Source organism: Scomber scombrus, chromosome 14 (genome assembly GCF_963691925.1).
Source record: "Scomber scombrus chromosome 14, fScoSco1.1, whole genome shotgun sequence".
Classification (NCBI taxonomy): Eukaryota; Metazoa; Chordata; class Actinopteri; order Scombriformes; family Scombridae; genus Scomber; species Scomber scombrus.
In genome coordinates, this window is record NC_084983.1 from 19,814,995 (window position 1) to 19,837,475 (window position 22,481).

Here is a 22,481-nt window from a genome sequence, read left to right on the forward strand (position 1 = left end):
CACTTTGATGAAAAAAAAAAAAAGTCCCATCATAAGGTTCTTCTTATCTATGGGAAAAGCTATTGTGAAGCCCTTACCACCTGCATGTCCAATTCCTCGCCCCCCAGAAGAAGACTGATGGAAAGAACAAACACTTTGAGACCTGCTCTTCAAGAGGACAGCAATACATGCCTTACGTTAGCTAGGAATAGTATGGCAGCAGGGTTCTTCTTACGATGGTGTGGATTTTCTCCGGGTGCTTTGGTTTCCCACCATATTCCCAAAACATGCAAATGAATTAGAAGACACTTTAAACTGCTGCTAGATTTGAATCCTTAAACCACTGAAATCCAGTTTACAGGTGATATCAACAACTTTTAGTAGCATTAAAGTTGTTAATATCACAGTATTCTGATATAATTTATATGTATTCTGTCATCTTGAACTAGCTTGTCATTGAAACTATAAGATGTTTACACTCAGTGTTAACATTTTATATAAGTTTTTACGGAAAACGTATGTTTTGTATCTATGAAACCACATCTCCAAAATTCAACAAACTATGGAATACACGATCAGGCAAACATTGCATCATGCATACACTATGCAGTTATAGATATGAGGAAATGAAGAATATGACATAATATATAACATGAAAAGATTAATAATAATAATGATTGATATTGATAGTAATAATAATAATAATACTAATAATGATGATAATAATGGTAAAAAGAAATACATCACAAAAGCAAGATTGCAGCTCCAGGAAAGAATATATTTCGGCTTCACTTTTGCATGGTGGCAGGGAGTGGAGATGCATCATCCATATTTATTTACAGTCAAGGGACCTAAAATAGAAAATCATAAAAAAATTGAGACAAAGTTCTGTTGGTTTGAACAATGTTTGACTGCATAGCATGAGTTTTTAATGACTGACCCACAGATGGGCTGTTGCTTATTGAAGGTGAAAGGTGATATCATGCTTTTTTATATACTATTCGGATGTCAGACATCTATGTTAAATATGGTCAGAGTTCCCAAATTTGAGGTTAACACATGTAGAAATGCACCCAGTCAAACATACTGACTGGGTAGACTTAGTTATACCAACTAGATCAATTTAACATTTTTTTCTCTATCTTTTAATAATTTGTACCAAATTGCATCACCCTTTCTCTATAATTAATCATTAAATACCTGCACATTTTCAGGGAATCAAAATGAGATGAATTAGGCACCTGTAAAATAAAGCCAACAATTTAATTTAGCAAACAATAAGAAATAAATGGATACAGAAACAATAACGGGATATATTTTATTTGAGTGTACACTGAATTTACAGTATATAAACCCAAACCCATTCTGTCAAAAAAAAAAAAAAAAAAAACCTCCACTTGAAACTTCCATAGAAATTCATTAATTGAACAAGCAAAACAAGGTTATAGACAGCAATGATACAAGCTGAACAGACACCAAAATGCAAATGATCTGTGGAAGTGAAGAGAAATTTTCAAAAATATTCATAGATTTTCTTCTTCTGTCAGACAGCAGATTTGTCAATTAATAACAATTTCCACAAAGTATTTTAAAATCTGAAACATTTTGACTAATGCCTCTAAGACAGCTTTTAAATAGAAGTGGGACACAAAAACTCTCTTTTTAACAACCTACATTAGTTTAGAAGAGGGTGTGTTGTACATTTTGTCTTTAAATTAAGAATTAAGCCAATAAAAAATGTCTCAATAAGTTCAGGCTGTTTTATCAGGATGAATGATGCTTAATGACCAAGATTATACTTAACTAAACACCAATATCTTCTTAACTTAATCAATGTAAGTGTTTTAGTTTTTTCTCAACATGACATAGGTAAAGGGTTCTTTAGCTAAGATAAAAAACAAAAAAACAAAAAAAAAAGGGGATGTCTGAAGGGAAAGTGAGTTTGGAATTGTGAAAAATCAGACAGATTTTTAACTCCTTTTGAGGTAAAGCAATCAAAGGACATCTGAAATTAAAACTACAATATTTTGAGAAATGTATTGATGGAAAGGTTTTAAGAGGTAACTTAAAGAAGAAAAAAAACAACTGCTCACATGGCACACTGATAAAAAAAAAAAATACAATATTTTGCAGCGGCTCTCTGGGGTTGTCAGAAGGGAACTATTTTATGCTCTTTCTATCAAAAACGAGTTGTCAAGCGCTACACAATCACAAACAATATATTTATTTGTGGAGTGAATAAAGACGCAGGAATTGCACCTGTGCCTCTATATCAACACAACGATTGCACGTTTCATTAAATCAAGCTTTTATATAAAGTGTATTACATGATAAGATAGTTACACCAAATAGTGGAATTATTAAGTTAGATGAGAAGTTCGATTTCACTATGAACCTCCCACCAGTTTAGCTTAGCATAATGACTAAAAGTAGTGGGAAACAGCTAGCCTGGTTCTGTCCAAAGTTTAAAGATATACTTGCAAGCATCTGTAAACCTGAACAATTAACACATTCTTAATCCTAATTGTTTAATCCACTCAAACGCAGAATTGTAAATACTAGAATTTGTAGTTTTAGGGGAATAACTGTGCACCCAGTAATTCTGAGCAGTGTGATGACAAGTCACCACCCCCGGCTGTTGTTCGCCAAAAAAACTGCTAGTACAAAGTTGTTGTTTTCCCCCCCAAAATTTTCAACTATGCCATTGAGAATAATCTTGGTTACTGTTATTTCAAAAACTATAGCAACATAAACAAACATTTTTTTCATAAACATTTCCCTTTAGTTCAGATTGTTTTCTGCTGCTTGCTGTTCACACATGATTGTGTGTTTTATTAAAGGGAACTCAAGTTGTTCACCATGAAAATAAAATGCTGGTGAAGGGAATAAATTATTAGGCAAATAAGAGAAGAGTTTAAATGTAGCTGACTCAGTGGCAGGAGCATTCTTTTTTCTTTGTTTTCCCCCCCCAAAAGAAATTCAAGCAGGAATGGAAAGCAGCATCAGCCAAAAGCGCATAGATCAAAACAGATCAACATAAAAAGCAAAACTAATTAGAAAATAGATTAAATCTCTGCATAAGCTTAAAACATTTAACACATCTCAAACACAGTTCTAAAATCATTTTTGCCAGCATGATGAATTTTACAGCACAATCACAATCAAAGTCAAACAAATCAAAGTTGATCTATGAGACGATCAGAGACAGAAACAGAATTGTTTTGGACGTTTTTCAAGGCTGGACCGCTCATGTAACATTGAACAAAAATGGGATACAACCCACTGTGTTGTGAAACTGGTGTGATCAGACACATCTGTACAAAGGACCAGCTGAGAACAATGCTTCCTGTAAAAAGAACATGACTTATGAGCATGGATAATGAGAACATTTCCCAAAATCAGTCAGCTCATTTTCAACAGCACTTTAAAGGTTTGATTTACCAAAATTACTAAAAACACCATTAGAGTTAAGTAGTTTGGGTGATGCTTCTGCCACTTACAGTGCAACTTTGTTGTATAGTTCAAATGTTTGAAGCTCAGCTTCATCATTTACCAGGCCGAGTACCACAGCAGCGATAACATTCACTACAGTCTGCAAACAAGTGCACAAAGAGAGTTGGTTGGGTAGCATAAAAAACAAAACAAAAAACCTTTAAAGCTGGAGTGTGGGACTTTTGTCTCTCCCTTCTGGTGGTAAGAGTGATTACAAAAACATTGTTGACACACTTATGAAGTAATTTAGGCTCTGGATAAATTATTTAGTGAAATGACTCATTTCACTATCAGAATTTGATCTAATTGGTCCGAAAACATTTGGAAAATGTAGAAGAGCTTGACAATTAAATTATTTTATCCCCAGTAAAGTTAGCAGAGAGCTGGCGGTAGTCTCTAGTGTGTATGCTCTGCCCATAGAGTGTGCTCAGTACGCACTCATCCAGCTAGCGTGAGAATGTCAAAATTAAGACTTAAGTCAAAACTCTTTAGAGAGATTTATCTGGTGGCGATAGGCTTAATCAGCATTCAATGAACTTGTTTAGTAGAGCTTGAATGTAAGGGATGATTTCTATGTAAAAGTTCCACACTGCAGGTTTAACAGCCAGCTTGATGGACAGTTTTAAAATTTGTGTATCTCGTTTTTTTTATTCCCTACAAAACTGTTTAAAGTTTTGATTCTACTGTAACATATCAACATAGTACTGACAAAAACTACACGTCCAGTAATGTCCATCCTAATGTGGATATATCTGAAAACAAACATGCTTCCATCCACACGGACACTTTTCTAAAGCATTGCCATTCATGCTGCACCAATGATTATTTTCATTACATTTCATTAATTCCAAATTTTTTGATAAATCAATGAATAATGTATCTATAAAATTTCGGAAAATGGAGAGCCAAAAGATGATGGTTTTGTCAGACCAATGACAAATGGAATTGGTCTGAATGAAAATGAAAATGAATTGAATTTGATTTAAATCACAGATAAGTGTGAAGCTGGAACGAGAGAATGGCATTAGTGAATAATCATTTCAAAACTGAAACCAACACCAAACCAGTTAAATCTCTCTTTGTTCCATTTCTTTTGGTTGTAATAACAACATACTGAATTATTGACATAATCTGGTACTGAGCTACCATCGGCTGTTTTGTCACCTGTGTGAATGGAACTCAAAAAACAAACATGTTTTTTAGATGTACTTTTAGTTATGAAAACAACCTCACAGGGCCATTAGCTTGATCTGACCTCTGACCTCTGCCTGAGCCCAAGCCGTATTTCTTAAAATGAACCCCTACACTCAGATTGTGATTCATTCACTTGAGACTCAGCAGACTATTTGCTGACAATATGTGGTCACTTGACAAGTTTAAACTCTTGCGGCACACAATTTAGAGGAAGGTGAATGTTTTAAAGATGAATTGTGATACTACCTTAGTACTATGCTTCACCGTCAGCAGATGATTTAAATGGCTCAGAAAGGCAAAACTGCTGAGGTAACAAAACAGATCTCCTCACAAACGCACTGAAACTGTTGTTTTTAAATATGAACTTCAATATTGAGAACTGAAAGCACAATATAAAGACTGTAACTAAGGAAAAAAAACAAAAAACCTCACACTCGGTATAGTAATGAGGCACTGGTGTACACATTAAAGCAACATTATCACGTATAATTAATATAAGGCTGTAACAGTGCATCTCTCCGAGGACTGCTGGGCTGTGTTAAAATATCTTTACACAAAGCTCGTTAAAAAATGCAGAAACGGCGCGCAGGTGGTCGAGTGGTTAGAGCGCATGCCACATACGCAGCCAACTCCGGTTCGAATCCCGGCCGGAGGTCCTTTGCTGCATGTCACACCCCCCTCTCTCTCCTGTTTCCTGTCTGTCTACTGTTAAATAAAGGCGTCTATGCCGAAAAAATCTTTTTTAAAAAACAAACAAAACATGCAGAAACACACCGGGAACGCCACACACACATTTTCCAACAACAGGAGTTCGACACACATTCAAAAATTGAAGTGACCTCGAAAACCAGCTTGACTCTAATTGCACACTGTATTCGGACTGTGCTTTGAGTCGCACATACACACTAAAAATATTAAAATGAAGGACACTTAAAAATGCAAAGAATACTCAATTTCTGTAAGTGTGGTGTAGATGATCTCGACTGTCCCACAATGAAGAAAAAAAAAAAGAGGAAATACCCATCTTTACTCACTATTTGTGACATTTTCAACTATGATACTAGAAATAGCGTTAACATTGCGACACACTATCAGTTTAATTTTGGATTTCTGCAGGTACGATCAATTAAATAAAAGACTGTTTGTGAGATTTCTGCAGCTCCGATGACCACTGATTAATTTCAGGGAGAAAGGACACCATATGTGTGTGTTTTTAATTAAAAGCATGATTCACAAAATCATAAAAACATGCCTACATGTATATGAACACATGATGGGGGAATGTAACAAGTAGCTGGGGATTCTATTCTACACAAGTATGGATGAAATATGACCATAAAGATATGCCAAGATGAATCGAAGAACAGAAACAACTTAACAGCAAAGCTGCCTACAACAGTATATATGTAGAAGTGCAGGTGCCGGTACTGTTCAAGCTATACATTATAAAATATTTTGAATGGATATCAGTTACAGAATCCAGCACATTTGCATCGTTATAAAAGAAGAGAGACTTCTCTTCTTAGCTGCAAGATAATTTTGGGACATCCATCTGAACAAGGATGGAAAACATTTGGCCAACTGTCTAAAAAAATGTGTTGGGAATAAAAGGTAAGATAGTATAATATAAGTAGTATAAATGAAAGATAAAAATATTTGATTTAAACAAACAAAGAAAAATATTTTTGGTGATACAGGTCACCTGTCCTAGAAGTGGTACTCCTGTACTGTGCAACTCAAACAAGGGGAAATACATAATTGTTAAATAATTCCTAAAATGTGTTGGATTAATGTCAACAGATCATCTACAGATCCCCAAAAAGATAACAAATGCATTTGGTCGTTTTTTTTTTTTTTCCTTTTTCTTTTTTTTAGCACGGGTAGGGTTCTGATTCAAAAATAGCGATTTGCTGTCCTCAGTAGCCTATTCTAACAACACTCACTTTCAAATACTTTCTAGCAAAGATGTCTGTCTGTAAATCAATATTTACACTGCCTAAAAGAAGCCGCAAACAAAACCAATTTTGGTAGAAACACATTTTGGCACAACTGCCCACTTTTCCTCTTTCTGCCTGTTTCCTATTAATGCCATGACTTGACCTCAAAAGAGGTGCACAACGTTAAAAATAGCACAACCAGGCATCCTATGTACACCTGGACATGCCTACGACAAAATACATCCACCTCTGTGTGAATGAGTCTGTACAGCAATTTACATAATGTACTGATCGTTGTCTTGTGGGTTATTAATAGCCCTCTTTACTTCCTAATGCTGCAGCAGACTGGAGGCAAAAAAAACGGAAAAAATAAACCAAAAGACACCTTTGTCAGGATTTACTTATCTGGATTGAATGTTTCATGTTTTAGTTGTGTATCCGCTCCCTTGTCAGAGGTTTTGGTTCTGATTTCTGATTGTTTCAAGTAAAACTTCAGTGGATCTTTAAGATCAGAGCCGATAAATAAAATAGAAAAGAAAACATTTTGTAAAATTTCAGAGGCTTTGACACCTTACTAAACCAATTATCACAACATATCGCTGAATATCATTTTTCAGTATTTCGTCTGGAGTGCTGTTGAGCCTGATTTGTCACTCTGTCAGTGTGAATCTGTCTTAAAGCAGCCTATCTCTGTACATTACCTATCTGTTACAGTCTATTTATCATTTGCACCACTGTTCCATGCCATTCCTCAACATTTAACAGTTAAAACCACAGTTATAGCTTTCCCAACATATTTCATGCAACGTCTATGTGCTTAAAAGACAGGGTTCCCACACAAATGCAATATTCGTCATCTTTTTCAAAACTCTGCGAGCTACGTAGGCCAGGCGTGTCTGAACTGAACTAAAAGCTTTTCCCTATATTTTTTCCAGATTGTAATTGCTAGCCCTATTAATAAATAATTTCCCCATGTTTTTCCATATCTGTGTAGGAATCCCGAGAATACAATCAGAATTATTTTCTCTTCTCTGTTTGTCTTTTAAGTTCAGATTTCACTAGCCAAATTCACAGTGGAAAACCCACTGTCACACCTCCTCAAGGATATAAACCTAGACCTCCAAACTTTCAGTCTTCTGCTACAACTTAATATTTAGCTGCCTGGGGAGTGTCAAATATGGTTGAGGGTGAGACTACAACAGAATCAGTGACAGTAAATACATTTGCAAAAAAGAAAAGAAAAAGAGAAGTCAACATAAGGTTTGGATAAGCACGGGCAGGTTACTGATACTGCATTGTATCGTCGTATGGATTTAGAAGGGAGTGTGGGTATACTGGTGCCAAAACTCCAGATGCTGCCGTGCTTCACACCCCGCTTATGTCCGTCACAGTCTGGCAGATCAGTGCAGTCCCACTTCCTGCTCATGTTAAAACGGGAGATTCTTCAGCTGCTCGAAGGTGATGAAGAACTGAGAATGGTATTAAGGAAAATGTCTCATTTCACAAAAGGCCGTTGCTGCTCAGTTGACCAACACAGGCCTTGAAATATGAGCAGATTTCATACCTTTCCTAGTTTGATCAACCAGACTTAATATAAATGTGTGCACAGCAGGGATGCACAATATTGGATTTTCTTGCAGATATCTGATATACCAATCCTTTCAAACTCATTTTGGCCGATCACCAACATACGCACATATTTTTTTCCCACATGGCTGAGGAGATTATTATGCATGCAATAATAGATTTTACTAAGTATGATCAAGAAAGACAAGACATGAAGTCTTCAGGAGCTTAGCATTAAAACCTCAGAGTTTTCTTTGAATTGAATAGCTAGACTGGATTAATGGGTAATAATGATAATAATAATAATTACAAGTTAAATTTATAAAGCTAATCAATGCTAATTTTATTTTATTTTATTCTTATCTTTGATTTCCTTTTATTGTCCCTCCTCACATTTCCAGTTTATTTAATAGTGACTTTATTTTATTATTTCTTTATTATATTTTATTAATCTTTTATTACTTTGTATTTTATTTGTGTATTCTTCATTCTGACATTTTTATGCTACCTCTGGTGTTTCCTCTGCAAATTCATGAGAGTTATCATACCATTTCCTGTTTTTATTGAGTCATTATTTATTTCTTGTTTTGTTTCTTACTATGATTAGACTGGATCAGACATTTACAATCCTATTCAAGTTTATTTCTAGAATTCCTGAATCTTTCCAAGAACTAGAAATGTTCAGGAATCAGATTTCCATGTTTTTCCTCACCTGTGAAGGAGCTGTGTGCATATTAAAGGATACAATGATGTTCCAAGGCCCCAGTCGCAGCCAGTTAGGCCAGAATCCCTTATAGAGAGCAAAGAAGCCCTCGTTCTTCCAAGTCTGCATCACGCCGTCCAGTGTTCCTTTGTACATGGGGCCTCCTGACATAACTCGCTGGTTCATCATGCGGGTTCGAACAACATCTACAGGGTTGGAGGCCAGCGCCCCCGCCAAGCCACATGTGAAACTTGAACTGCACAAAAAAATCCAACATGGAAAAAGATTAATGGACAAGCCCAAAGCGGAGTAGTTTCACTACAGATTCAAATGTGAGCCTTTTGAATTTGCAGGAAAACTCACTCTAGACACTCCACCTCAAAACACTTGTAATATGAGTATACATTTTTACAAACCAGTGTTTATTTCTAAAGTAGAGACTTGAAAGTGGTTTAAGAAATTTGATCATAAAGGATGACCACCCCTGACTTCAAAAGAGTGTAAGAATAAATAAACTTACATGAAATGTGTCAAAATGGTGTCTCCCATGTAGCCAGAGCGAAGGAGGTGCTTCTTCGTTATGTCATAGACAGGAAGTTCCACCCCGACGACAATGGCCGCTCGCTGTGCTGTGGGGATGACACCCTGAGGAAGAAGAGGACAAGGAAAATAAGTCTTACACTAACACCTCAACCACAGTCTGTTGGTTGGCAGCTATTTTTACAAAATAATAGTTTTGTTCATTTTTTTAAGTAAATATGCCCTACAAAGCTGACAGGTCAGCTTTTCAAATGTGATGATATTATGCTTTTCTTTGGTGAACATGATGGCAAACTGAATATTTTGTGGTTTTGTACTGTTAGTCGGACAAAACAAGACATTTAAAGGCATCCCAATGGGTTGTGGGGAACTATAAAGGTTTTTAAAATATTTTTTTATAGACAAAACTTATGGAGAGAAAATCATCCGTAATCATACATATGTACATGAGTCCATAATGACAATGATCCTCAGTTGCAGCCCTATACTAGATAAAAAGTGCCTTTTTAGGAGGGCTAGCTGTTTCCCCCTGATTCCAGACTTTGTGCTAAGCTAGACTAAACATGTCCTAACTCTTGGAAAGGCATCAAACAAGCGTATGTACTCAAAATGTTGGGAGTATTCCTTGAAGATTTGCTCGGTTTAGTTTTTCTGATTTATCGGTAACGCTGGCTGTAGTACGCAGCCATTAAAGGAACTTTTAACATCTGAATACATACTTTGCACATACAAACACACATATCCCTAAACACAGTAATCCAGCACTCACTCTCCACAGCCCTCTGGTGCCCTCTGTCTGGTAGATGTTGATGAAGTTGGACATCATGCTGCCTTGGAGCAGACTGCCCTGCGCCTGCATTCTGATCTGAAACAAAGAGACACAAAAACAAAAAACTGGTCAAATAAAACGTTTTCTCATCTAATCTAAAGCCTTTAGATTAAGGAATTACTGAAAAATAATTAAATAATTCAAATAATCGTTATAATCAGAACAGGATATAAACTTTGAGTGCATGTTTTAGACTGTTTTAAATGACTCTTTGTTCAAGAAGGACAACACTGATTGCAATAAGTACTAACTAGGCGCTGCTTTGATATATTGGCAAACATATAAGCATTAAGAATCACCTTGAGGACGTCAGTGGGATTGGCCAGCGAGGACGACAGGACTCCAGACACCACACCACAGAAGACGTTGATGACCAGGGTTTCATCTGTCATCAGACAAGAGACAAAACATGCTGTTAATTTACAAAGCAAACAAAAACACACAAATGTAAAGCCATAAAGACTAGCCTATACTTAACTATGAATAGATGTCTACAGGGACGGTTTGTTATTCCCATTGATCATAATGTTAATCATGCATGTTCTCCACCTCTTTGAAATTATGTCATTTTCAATGCACTAGTTGATCTTGTCTAAGAGAAAACATTTGTGTAATTATTCAATATAGTAATTGATAAAAGGCTGTGAGCTATTTCATAAAGGTGATAAAAACTGTGTCTTATCTTCAGCGTATACTTTGTTATAAACGGCTCACTGTGAATAGCTACAGTAGGCTTTATAGACAAATACTTTTTCTGAAGTTTAAAGCAGATTCATGCCTTTTTTTCGTATTTGTAGTCAAAATACTTAAACACTGGAGTCCCTGTGTGAGTTTGTTAATTAGTGTTATATTAAATAAAGCATCCTGATCCAGGAATCACTGTAACAAAGAGTAACAGGAACTACTGGTTAATTTGTTGGGGTTTTTTTGTCTCATTTATTTTCTATTACGTTCTGCACTTATACACAGGTAAGAAACTTTAAAAACCCTATGTGTTTTAATAGAGGTTTGCCTTTAGTTTCACTTTGGTCACGGATATACTTTTTGGGTAATTTAGAACAAATATAGTGATCACTTAAAAAGAAAAAGAAAAAACAGAGTCTGCTCTGTTCCAAACCAGATGTGACTTAGAGGGTATTGAAAATAACACATTAAGAGATAAAAAACTTGTTTTTTTTTTTTTCCTGTGCTCTTTGTTCCTAGCAAAACCTATAAAATTAAGATTGTGATAACCTATGTCGTACAACGCTGAGAGAAAGTCAGAAAAGACAAAAAAGTATCAACAATGCAAGTATTCAGATACTGAATCAGATTTTAAGAAAAGATTATTGTGGATTAGGACTCACAAATAAATCATTATGTCTAATTTGAGTCATATTTGCTTTAACTTACTTGGAAAGTGTCGGAATGGGGTTAAACTTAAATCAACGTAAGATGTTGATCACAAAGCTACAAACAGTCGAAATGTTCTTGCACTCGTCTCTTTCTCATCATGAGTCAAACCCCACCTGTCTGGCACTCCAAGCAGATCAAAACAAACACAGAGATTTATTTGAAATTGCTGTTGGAGGGACTGCACACTCGGTACAGCACCATTGTTAGCAATTAGCCTCGTAGTTTGTCAGTGTTAGCAAGTAATGGATCTCATTAGTATTAACCCAGTGTGGTGTCTACAGTGGAGTAAGAAAAAGGAGGAGGAGAAAATAAATAAAAATGGATTGAGTTTAGAACAATAGTTACAGTGATCCTTGATCAATCTGACCAACAGTTAGTGTGGCCGTCCTCGCGCCGCTCATTTTTTGGGCAGGAGAACGGGCATTCGAATCCCACCACAACCACAGGGCAAACCCAAGCCTGCATCAAAACAAGCATTCAAAACACAGTGGCACCATTGTGGCAGAGGGCATGCAGAATGGAAAGACAAACAATAAACAGAAAAAAGGTGTTTATATTTTGGCAAAAAATAAAACACATTGAAAAAGTGAAGTCAGGCCTTTAACAAAAACATCCCCTCTTTAGCCTCCATCCCTTCAACCCTCTGTTTTCTCCTCACACCGACATTTATTATAATTAAGAAAGTACACTGAATGCACAACGTATTTGCCCCGGTTCATTGGTACTGACAAATTAAAAAAATTAATAAATGTAAATGCAGAGTTTAATACAAATTTTACAGTGTTAAAATATATATAGTTTAAACAGACTTCAACTACGTACTCAGATTTTCTATTATATTATTGTAGCACCAAACTTCCTGCGTGTGATGGAGTTGTAATAATTTTTTGTGTATTACCACAATTCAATGTGTAAATTGTATGTATTTTGTCTCCATTTTCACTGAACATACTCTGGAAGTGAAATGATGATACTACAGTAGTGTATGAGATACTGTTGTTCCATTGTCTAAAGGAGCACAGCAACATTTTGAGACATACATATGTGCCTCCTATCCACAAGACCGATTTCAATTCTAACAACCTTTTTCAATTATGATTAATCTGCTGATTAGTTTTGCAGATTACCTGATTAGTTATTTTGTCTATAGAATGTCAGAAATTAAGAAGAGATATTCTGTTTACCAACGCGTATACACATTTCATAGGCTGAAACAAGCAAATGTTTGGGATATGTGCATGACTATAACAAGCTCTGTTAGTGTGTTGTATCTAGTTTGTTGAAACCATATAGACAACAACAATTTGTGGTTTTAGGTGGAGTAGTCTGCTGTAACTATATATTGGCAAACAACACCAAGCTGTAGTGACTATGTACAGCATCCCTAAATCCTGTCATCAGAGTGAAGTTTAACATTTTACCTAAAACAGAAACCAAAAGCATATCCTGCTCTCACTGTTTTATCTGGCAACTTGCTGTAGGTGTTGATTTTATCACTCCAAGTATGTGAAGGTTAAATAAACAAGACATATATAATTAAGACAACCTTAAAAGTGTTGGTAGGAGTATTTTCGCTTTGGACACAGCCAGGCTAGTTGTTTCCCCATGCCTCTAGTCTTTATGCTAAGCTAGGCTTATCACATACTGGCTCCAGCTCTGTATTTAACACAATGAAATGAGATTCATATCAATAGTCCCATAGCAAGCATATTTCCCAAAATATTGAACCATTCCTTTGTTAAAAAAAAACAAACCAAAAAACAACAAACTTTTTCTGTAAGAGTAGTCTGTATAAATGACAGAAGTAGAAAATACAACTTCAGTCTTTCATTCTCTCCAATCACTCAGTTCTGTTTTCTACCTTCTATGTACACTAACTGGCCATTAAATATTGAGTAGAGGTAAACAAGTGAAAGGTAGCGCCAGATAAAAAGAAGGAACCAGTCAAGGGAAAAGAAGAATGTCAAATAAAGAAGCAGACAGAGAGAGAATAGAGGGAGAGACTGACTTCCTGTGAGCTACAGAAAGTTGCTGGCGCCAGTCAATCTCTGATAAATGCAGTGCAAATCCATTTGGCTGATAACTGAAGTGGCTCTCTCTGAGCTCCTGACAACAAAGACACACCACATTCAGGTTTTTTGGATTTCCGTCTCCAATGCAGAACCAGTTTATTTCTGTCCACTTTACCTTTTTAGCATGTTTACTATGTTTTTTCTTCTTCAGATGTGGTCTTCTTCTTCTTCAACCTGACAGTTGTTTTGGCCCTGAGGTGCATGTTGTATATACACAAGGGTTGTGTGATTTATAACACACAAAATAACAAATCTTCATATATTGCCATTACATACCTACTAGTTATTCAAGTAAACAAAACACCACATGGTAATTATCAACAATTAACTGCTCTAATTTAGGATTACAACAAACAATTACTTCACAAGCTTACATTGCCATTAGACTATTGATTATTTTCACAACTGATTATTATTGTTGTTGTTGTTAAGTGTCCATGGTGTTGTTTAGTCCAAAGATATTAGATTTGTAATGATATATGGCAAAGTAAAGCAGAAAATCCTCATATTTGAGAAGGTGAAACAAGGAAAGGTTTTGCATTTTTGCATAAAAAGTATAAATGGATTATAAGTAGTTGACAATTAATTTTCTCCACTAATCAATTAATCTCTACCAAGCATACTTTTGCACCCATTTCAATTAAGCTATAAAATAATAAATAAATAATACATTTAAGTCTTGATTGATTTGTGGCATCTCACTGTAGATTAATTGTTCTGGCTGTTTTCATCTGAAATGAAGTAAAAAGTATTTATAAATGTAAAGTTTGTTAAGAAAATATCTTGCCTATGTCAGATAGGAGGGGGAAAAACACACCAAACTCTTTCACTCTTCCCTGCCTTTCTGTCCTTTCCGTCCTTCCTTTCGTCTTTCCTGGAAGCTCTTTGCCTCTTATTTAGCTTGCAAATTAGTGCCAGCAGATTAACACACTCACTCTGTTTCCAGGCGGGTCAACACAGGTTGTCCCGACACATCCAACCTTTTTTGGTGAAAGTGTACACCCAAATAGCCAAAGGTGCATATACAATAAGTATTACCGCTGTTTAAAGAAATATAATCGTTGAGGGGCTTCAACAAACAAATCTTTTCATTAGTGATTAATGTTAGTCGAAAGTTTTTAAATGTCTTATTCTGTCCAAGCAACAGTTCAAAACAAAAATATATTCAGTTTACTATCATGTACGACAAAGAAAAGCATTAAATCATCACATTTAAGAAATTGCACCCATTATTGACTATCAAAAGTTTTGCTGATAAGCAGAAATGTCACAACACCAATATCACCAGGGTAAACCGCTGTGCATGTCTGTGTTTATGAACTGATATCTCATTATTTACCAATTCTGATAATGTTTCATGAAGTCAAGTGCAATTAGTTTGAGTGACTATGCTTTATTAATTCCTAGAGGCAAATTCTCTTTTCTACATTTCTGAATAGACCACAATTGCAGTCGAACCCAACAACCACTTCATACTTCAGGCCATTTATGAAACATAACGAGAATATTTGACTCCTGCAACCAGACACAAAACCACCACCAGCCTTCTCAGTGACACTGAAACCTCAGACATACAAGCAAGGTGTCCCAGCATAAATAAAGAGGAGAGAAGGCCTATAAGAGGTTTGTGCTGTTTAAGGCACTAATGAAGATTACAGTCCTAACAGGAGGAAAAGGATTGAGAGAATGCCAGAATGAAATAGAAGAATAAGAAGAAGAAGAATGAGGAGGAGGAGGAGGAAGAGGAAGAAGGAGGAGCAGGAAAACAAGAAGAGGGAGAGGAAGAAGGAGAAAAAACGGTCAAGAAGAAGTAGGAGCAGGAGAAGAAGAAGAATGAGGAGGAGGTGGAGGAGAATGAGAAAAAGAGGGAAAAGAAGAAGAAGAAGAAAGAAGAGGAGTACGAAGAGAAGAAGGAGAATAAGAATAAGAAGAAGGACGAGGAGAAGAAGAAGAAGGAAGAGGAGCAGGAGAAGATGAAGAGGAAGAAGGAGAAGAAAGTGAAGAAGACGGAGGGGGAGGAGAAGAAGAAGAAGAAGTAGGAGGAGAAGACGAACAAGTAGAAAGAGGAGGAGAAGGTTGTCTTTAAATTTTCAACATTTACAAATTGTGTAGTAAGCTATATCCCTATGTGTAATGGCACTTTCATCCACTTCATTTGACTCAATGCTACAAGCATTTTACTTGTCTATTTTTTTTATTGTATCTGTTCTTATTGTGTTGCACTAAAGAAACCCACTTTCATTCCCCTGTATACTGAATATTGCACATGCAGACAACAACAATACATTTTACCTCAAAATACCTAATTTTATACATGTTAATTGGTTTGTTGTCCTAAATGATTAAATTATCTTGGATATGACAAATTTGGAGCATAAAAAAAGTTATACCCAATTAAAATAATTGAAACAGAAACACATTCAAAAGTAAAATATATGACTTCAGTTTGGGTCATGCTCACGGCCTGTTGAGTGTCAATCTGTAGCTCCAAACTTGTTTCTATTACTACCATATACTTTCATACCCATATTGTGATTCATTCATCATTAAAATAGTTCATATATTTGCACTTAATTTCCAGGGTACATTAGGATTTTATTAATTTCTTTGGAAGTCATCACTCTGTCCGTTTGTGTCAGTGCACAAAAGCTCTGAGCTTTCAACACTGCACTATTAACTATGTGTAAAACATCTCTCTCATTACACTTCGCTCTGGATAAGGGCATCAGTTAAGTGGCTCAAATGTTAACTTGATAAAATAACTTTGGTGCTCATACTGAAAAACACTTTGCTGTGGCTGCTGAGGTTGTTTAAGGTAAGGTATTTTCTCACTGTAGTCCTAGAGGGCTGACTACATCTTTGGCTGAGTTAGCGTCATCATCAATGCTTAAACACCAAATGTACTTTGCAAGAGATTGCATCAGCCTTTAGGCAGTCTGAGCTCCAATGCAAATAACTACATTTAATATACAGTCTGCATGATGTCAGTGTCATTCATACCATTTCCCATTGATCTTTGTCCTGGCTTCCAGCTGCAGAGCTCAACTAATTGTGAGAGATTTTTTATTTTATTTTCCAGACTAACTAATTAATCTTGTAGTGAAATGCTTAAAGATTTCAGCTGGCTTTCTGTGACATTGTCAGACTGAATCCAGGGAACTGTGAGGCTAGACTCCTCCCATGTATGCAGGCTTTAAGTTAAGACCCTGATGATGAAAGACTGTAAAAGACAGATTAGTAGAGATAGAGGTAGAAGACAGGATCTCAGAAGCAGAAATAGTGACACCCACCTTCTGGGTGACTGACAAACAGCCTTTTTAGAGAATTGTAGGTTCCGATCTTGATTGTCCCATAAGAGGCTTGTCTCAACAGGGCAGGAGAAATCCTGGAAGGAGAAGTGAAATATGTTTATTATCCTGCATGCTGGGAGTTAAAGGATCAGTGTGTGAGATTTAGTAGCATCTTGCGGAACGGACTTGGCGGAAATTGAATATTATATCAGTATGCAGGTTTTAATTGGTGTAAAATTGGTGAAAATTATCCATTTACATCTACACAGAGGCCACAATGATGCACCGCAATGTTTCTACAGTATGGAGAATGGACTAACCAAATACCAGCACACAGCCACCATAGGTTGTCAGATGTGACAACCTATGGCTTGAAAGGGGAAGCGAGGTGTATCCATGTGTTCTCAAACTACAACCTCACCACTAGATGCCTTTAAATCTTACACACTGCTCCTTTAACCGTGTTAGGCAAAAGTACCCTGAAGGTAGAGGAAGTGATTATCATTTACTTTCTCTCGCGTAGGATGCAAAATAACAAAATGAGTCAGTCAAAATCAGTTTTATTGAATAGTGGGAAAACCAGCTCTACTGTATATTTGCCCAAAAGCAGAGATGAATCTTAATAAGCAACTGTTAAACACTTGAATCACTCCCACTGCCTAAAAATCAAAGAGAACCTCCCTCTCACCCCATTTAAAAATGGAATACATTTCCTGTCTGACTGGGCTTCTTTCAAAACTTCAGCTGGCTTCATCTACATCACAGTTCAACCACCCACCAAGTGTAACAGCTCTGTGTGCAAAGCATATTACTGCATATTGTATTAAGCACAAGCTGATTTCATCAGCGTGGAGCTCAAGTGTGTTGCAATGAAAAGTACCTAGATTTTCTGAACAGCACATTGAGTTGAACTGAAAGCTCTTCCCAAGGAAAGGCACAGCAAAGACATCTGGGACTAACAGCCGGTCATTCTGCTTAAATTCTGAGGAATCCAAGCGCCTCCCACTCATCCCATTCCCTGTAGCTAAGGTATTCTTAAGCAGATGTGTATTAAACAGAGGGAGGGGTTATTCCGATCCATGAAACCCCAGCCCGCAGTTTACAGGACTTAAAGGATCTGCTGCTAACGTCTTGGTGCCGGACACCACAGGACACCTTCAGAGGTCTTTTGGAGAACATGCCTTGGTGGGTCAGAGCTGTTTTAGTGACACAAAGGAAACCTTTAGGTGAAGAACGTCAAAATGGTTGTGAATATGGACACCAAAAGTCACAAGAACTTCTTTCTACTGTGGCTGCTCCAAACTAACATACACTTGGTAACATCTTGAAAAATCTGTTGTGGTGTCCAAATTGTGGATATACATAGAACATAATGTTGTGTGTCCAGCGCCTAAAATAAAAAGCCAGTTCCATACCCAGAGTAGAGCGCCCGGACACCCTCCTCCTTGCCAATCCTGAAGAGAGCGTGGAACATGCCTTTGTAGCGCACCTCTGTATATTGGGACTGACCCTGGACCTGTAGACGCGTCTTAGTCAGGTCAATGGGGAATGTCCCTGAGGATCAAAAATATACTTACATAATAACAACAATATTGAGGAGAAGAAGAATAAAATTAAGCCAGCAGTATTAAAATGTTGGACCTGACAAGGATTGGGGCATAGAGGAGGATATTTTGCAGGTATGCTAAGGCCAGTAATATTCATTTTCAACAAAAAGCTCACAGAATACAGATATATTCAAACTGTCAGGTAGTCCCAGAATTTTTTGTCTCTCATATATTATTATCATATTCATAAGTCATAAGTCATACTTTAAAGATTTTAACCTGTTACCCAAATTGCAACGATGTTACCTATTCACATACTATAATAAATGGCATATTTCCTTCCTCACCTTGTACAAAACAAGAAAGAAATTAACTTAATATCAAAAACAACACCAAATCATTTTGGCCTACACTGTTTATGAGGCAAAAAAAAAGTCACAATGTGGGAAAAGGCTTAAAATATATATTTTTTTAAATCATGGATATAACTTTATAGAATAACTGAACACTGAACTCTATTACTCTATTGCAGGGGTGTCAAACTCATTTTAGTTCAAGGGCTAATGTGATCTCAAGTGGGCCGGAACCAGTAAAACCATCGAATAATAACCTACAAATAATATATTATATATACACACACATGTATTATAACTTGACTATAATAAACCATCTATTTACAAAACAGATGAAGAGCCTGAGATGTCTTAAGAAAAATTAGTGCAATTTCATCAATATTAGGTCTCAGAAGCACAGAAGCTTCTGATTGACAACACTCTGTACATTGTTCAATATATGAAAGGTTTAAATATGACCACAATATGTTTGTTTTTTGTTTTTTTCTGGTCAGGGTGGAAAAATCCTCTGAAGCAGCAGAAAAATGAGAATTACTTTTCTGCAATTTTCCTACTTAGCAAAGTTATCCAGTGGGCCAGACTGGACCCCTTGGTGGGCCGGTTCTGGCCCGCGGGCTGTATGTTTGACACCCCTGCTCTAATGTAATAACACCATGTGAGGTACAAACTGTGACTAACCGCCAGGTTATTACATGCAATGAAAACTAGCAGATTATTGTGTATTACGCAAATTACAAACTAAACTGTGAGGATGTGTGCCAAAAATCTGACTAAACTCCAATTTTGTGAATTGTGTGTACGTCTACAGTGGCAGGACAATTTGCACCAAAGAGCTCTCATATTTCAGCTGGATGCATAATTTCCCTTTTAGAGCCAGTGCTGCCATCTCTCAGCAGTCGATAAAGCAGATTTCCTCTAAAGCTGCATATTCTGCAAAATTTAAAAAGCTACTTCTATATAAACGTGCATTGTCATGTTATATCAGTCAAAGGCTAACAGTATACATGACGACGTTGATGATGTTCGCATGTTGTGGTGCATCACGTACCAAATTCTGCGACAATCGAGGCCATCCCTCCGTAGATGAACGGCTTCCAGTTCAAGTTGGTCATCTCGGCGGCGGCTGCTGCTGCTTCCACCTGCTGCAGCCCCGCTAAAAACAACAGAAGGCCGCAAAGACAGAGGTCAACACAGTGCTGCAACCTCAGACAATACAACATGTCGAGAAATATTGAGATGCAATGATGCTACTGATCAGCTACGGTCCTCAGCATCAGCATCCCAGCCTACTGCGCCGGAAAGAGATGCCCGCAGTGTCCAACACCACAGAGAAAGCCATCATATTCGTTGCGTGGTTGCTATTGGACGAGAGTCACGTCAATCAAATAATTCGGCGATTTGATTGGCTCGTGTGTCGGGAAGGGCAAACCATGAGTGACAGGCGAGTTGACAGCAACAGTGTCACAAGAATTGAAAGAAGTTCATTAATTTTCGTAAAAGCTGCACTTGTCCGAAATGCTATTTAGATTACGACATAAAAAAAATCATGCTTTTTAAGATACAATGGTTCAAACTCAATATAAAAATTACAAAGTCGTGCATTTTAATCTAGTTTAACCATACAGTCTATGAGTTTAACACACAGATGGCCGTCCCCGTTAACTGGGACAGATGGCTTGTGCTATGCTAAAGGCTAGTCAGCTACCGCTTCTGGAAATGACTAGCCAGCTGATTAGCGAGGTTACAGTTTAGCAACTAGTTTCGGTTAAATGTTGCCAAAAGTTCACGTACCTGTTGTGTCGATAAAATCCTCCACCAGCTATTTGACTTGATTGTCCATGACTTCACACTTGTACGTCGCTCGACTTTAATAAAATGCAAGCAGAAAAGTTCTCCCCCGCCGTTAGCTTCCCTTTTTAGCTAATGTCAAGCCCATTAGAAAGGATACGAACAGGATTTCCGCTAATGCTTTCAAAATAAAATCCCTTTGATGACGAACTGTGTTTTTCAGTGTAAAGTCACGTGTCCTCTTGTGAGACAAATTGATATAAAAACAGTAATAAAACAATTAAATCAAATGGAAAAGAACCCAAAATTAAGCAATCACAGAGGGGGGATAAACTGATATATTATCACTCAACACCAATATTACTTTTGTACATAAGGTTGTGATTATTTTCTACTGTACTTCAGAAATATTTAGCTAACTGATCTTCATCAACAAATTTGGGAGAATATTACAAATATATTTTTAGAATGATGTATTGTAAATAAAGTAGGCCTACAATTTCCCCATGTTTCCCTTAAATGTTTAACTTGTTAGTTTGTGTTGGACATATCGGGAAAGTCTGGTTTGAAAACATGTTTCACTCCATTTATTTGCACACTCAGTTGCCAGTTCATTAGGTACACATAGCTGAAACTAATGCAGTCTAAATCCAGCTGCCCTGCGATAAATACTGCTGTTTTCACGAAGGTATAATGTTCAGTTTAGTTTTATGGAGGTGCTGACTAAACTTTATGATCATTTTTAGGCTGCAGTTTTTGCTGCTGTTAAATAGTATTGTGTTATAATGAGCGGTGTTAATAACATTTTGTCCACCCTATTTACTCTATATCAATGTGGGGCTATAACCTTCATGAAAACATAATTTATTGCCAGGGTGTAGCAGTAAACTGCATTAGTTTTAACTGTACCTAAAAATGAGACTGCATTTTGAACTTTGACTGGTACAGTTGGACCAGACGGCGTCCCTCCTAGAGTTCTGAAGGCCTGCGCAGAACAACTCACTGGTGTGTATGTAGACATCTTCAATCTGTCTTTAAACCAAGCAGTAGTCCCCCGTATTTTTAAATCTTCCACCATTGTACCAGTCCCAAAAAAACCAAACCCATCCACGCTGAATGACTTCAGGCCAGTGGCACTCACGCCAGTCGCCATGAAGTGTCTAGAAAAACTGGTTCTCACACACATCAATCACATGGTTCCGAGCACGATCGACCCCCTCCAGTTCGCCTACCGCCCCAACCGCTCAGTGGACGACGCAGTGGCCATTGCTCTACATCACATCCTGCAACACCTGGACAGCAGAGGAACATACGTCAGAACGCTGTTCCTGGAATACAGTTCTGCTTTTAATACCATCCGCCCGGGCAGGCTGACTGAGAAGCTGACAGATCTCGGCGTCCCGACTCCCACCTGTAACTGGATACTGGATTTCCTGACTGAAAGACCACAGGTGGTGAGGATGGGAAGGAGGGTGTCTGCAGAGCTCACCGTCAGCACAGGATCACCACAAGGCTGCTGTCTCAGTCCTAAACTCTTCACCCTTCACACACACGACTGTGTCTCCACCCAGGACAATACCATCATCATTAAGTATGCGGATGATACCACCATCCTGGGCCTCATCAAGGGGAGGGACGAGTCTGGCTACAGGAGTCTGGTAAATGACATTCTTGTCTATGGTGAGGCGAACGACCTATGCCTCTACACAGACAAGACAACAGAAATAATAATGGACTTCAGGAAAAATCCACCCCCCCCCCCCTGCAGCCCCTCATCATCAAGGGGACTGAGGTGG

The 22,481-nt window shown here is 37.3% G+C and overlaps 1 protein-coding gene across 1 annotated transcript; it reads right to left on the reverse strand.

Annotated features, from left to right (window-relative positions):
- Positions 1 to 1,293: 1,293 nt before the first annotated feature.
- Positions 1,294 to 20,796, reverse strand: LOC133994612 (brain mitochondrial carrier protein 1-like). The gene is made up of 9 exons (XM_062433947.1): positions 20,689 to 20,796; positions 19,946 to 20,050; positions 18,413 to 18,551; positions 16,998 to 17,092; positions 10,540 to 10,625; positions 10,181 to 10,276; positions 9,392 to 9,516; positions 8,914 to 9,127; positions 1,294 to 8,071 (listed from the first exon to the last, which is right to left on the reverse strand). The coding sequence occupies exons 2-9, from the start codon at positions 20,007 to 20,009 to the stop codon at positions 8,030 to 8,032; spliced, it is 861 nt and encodes a 286-aa protein (XP_062289931.1). The 5' UTR covers positions 20,010 to 20,050; positions 20,689 to 20,796; the 3' UTR covers positions 1,294 to 8,029.
- Between the last annotated feature and the right edge of the window lie 1,685 nt (positions 20,797 to 22,481).

Bases quoted from the DNA above. Each gene is read 5' to 3' on its own strand.
- LOC133994612 (XM_062433947.1), bottom strand. From the start codon at position 20,009: ATGACCAACTTGAACTGGAAGCCGTTCATCTACGGAGGGATGGCCTCG. The intron at 18,552-19,945 runs GTACGTGATGCA...TTTGATCCTCAG, and splicing joins CTCGATTGTCGCAGAATTTG to GGACATTCCCCATTGACCTG. The intron at 17,093-18,412 runs GTATGGAACTGG...TTCTCCTTCCAG, and splicing joins GTCCGGGCGCTCTACTCTGG to GATTTCTCCTGCCCTGTTGA.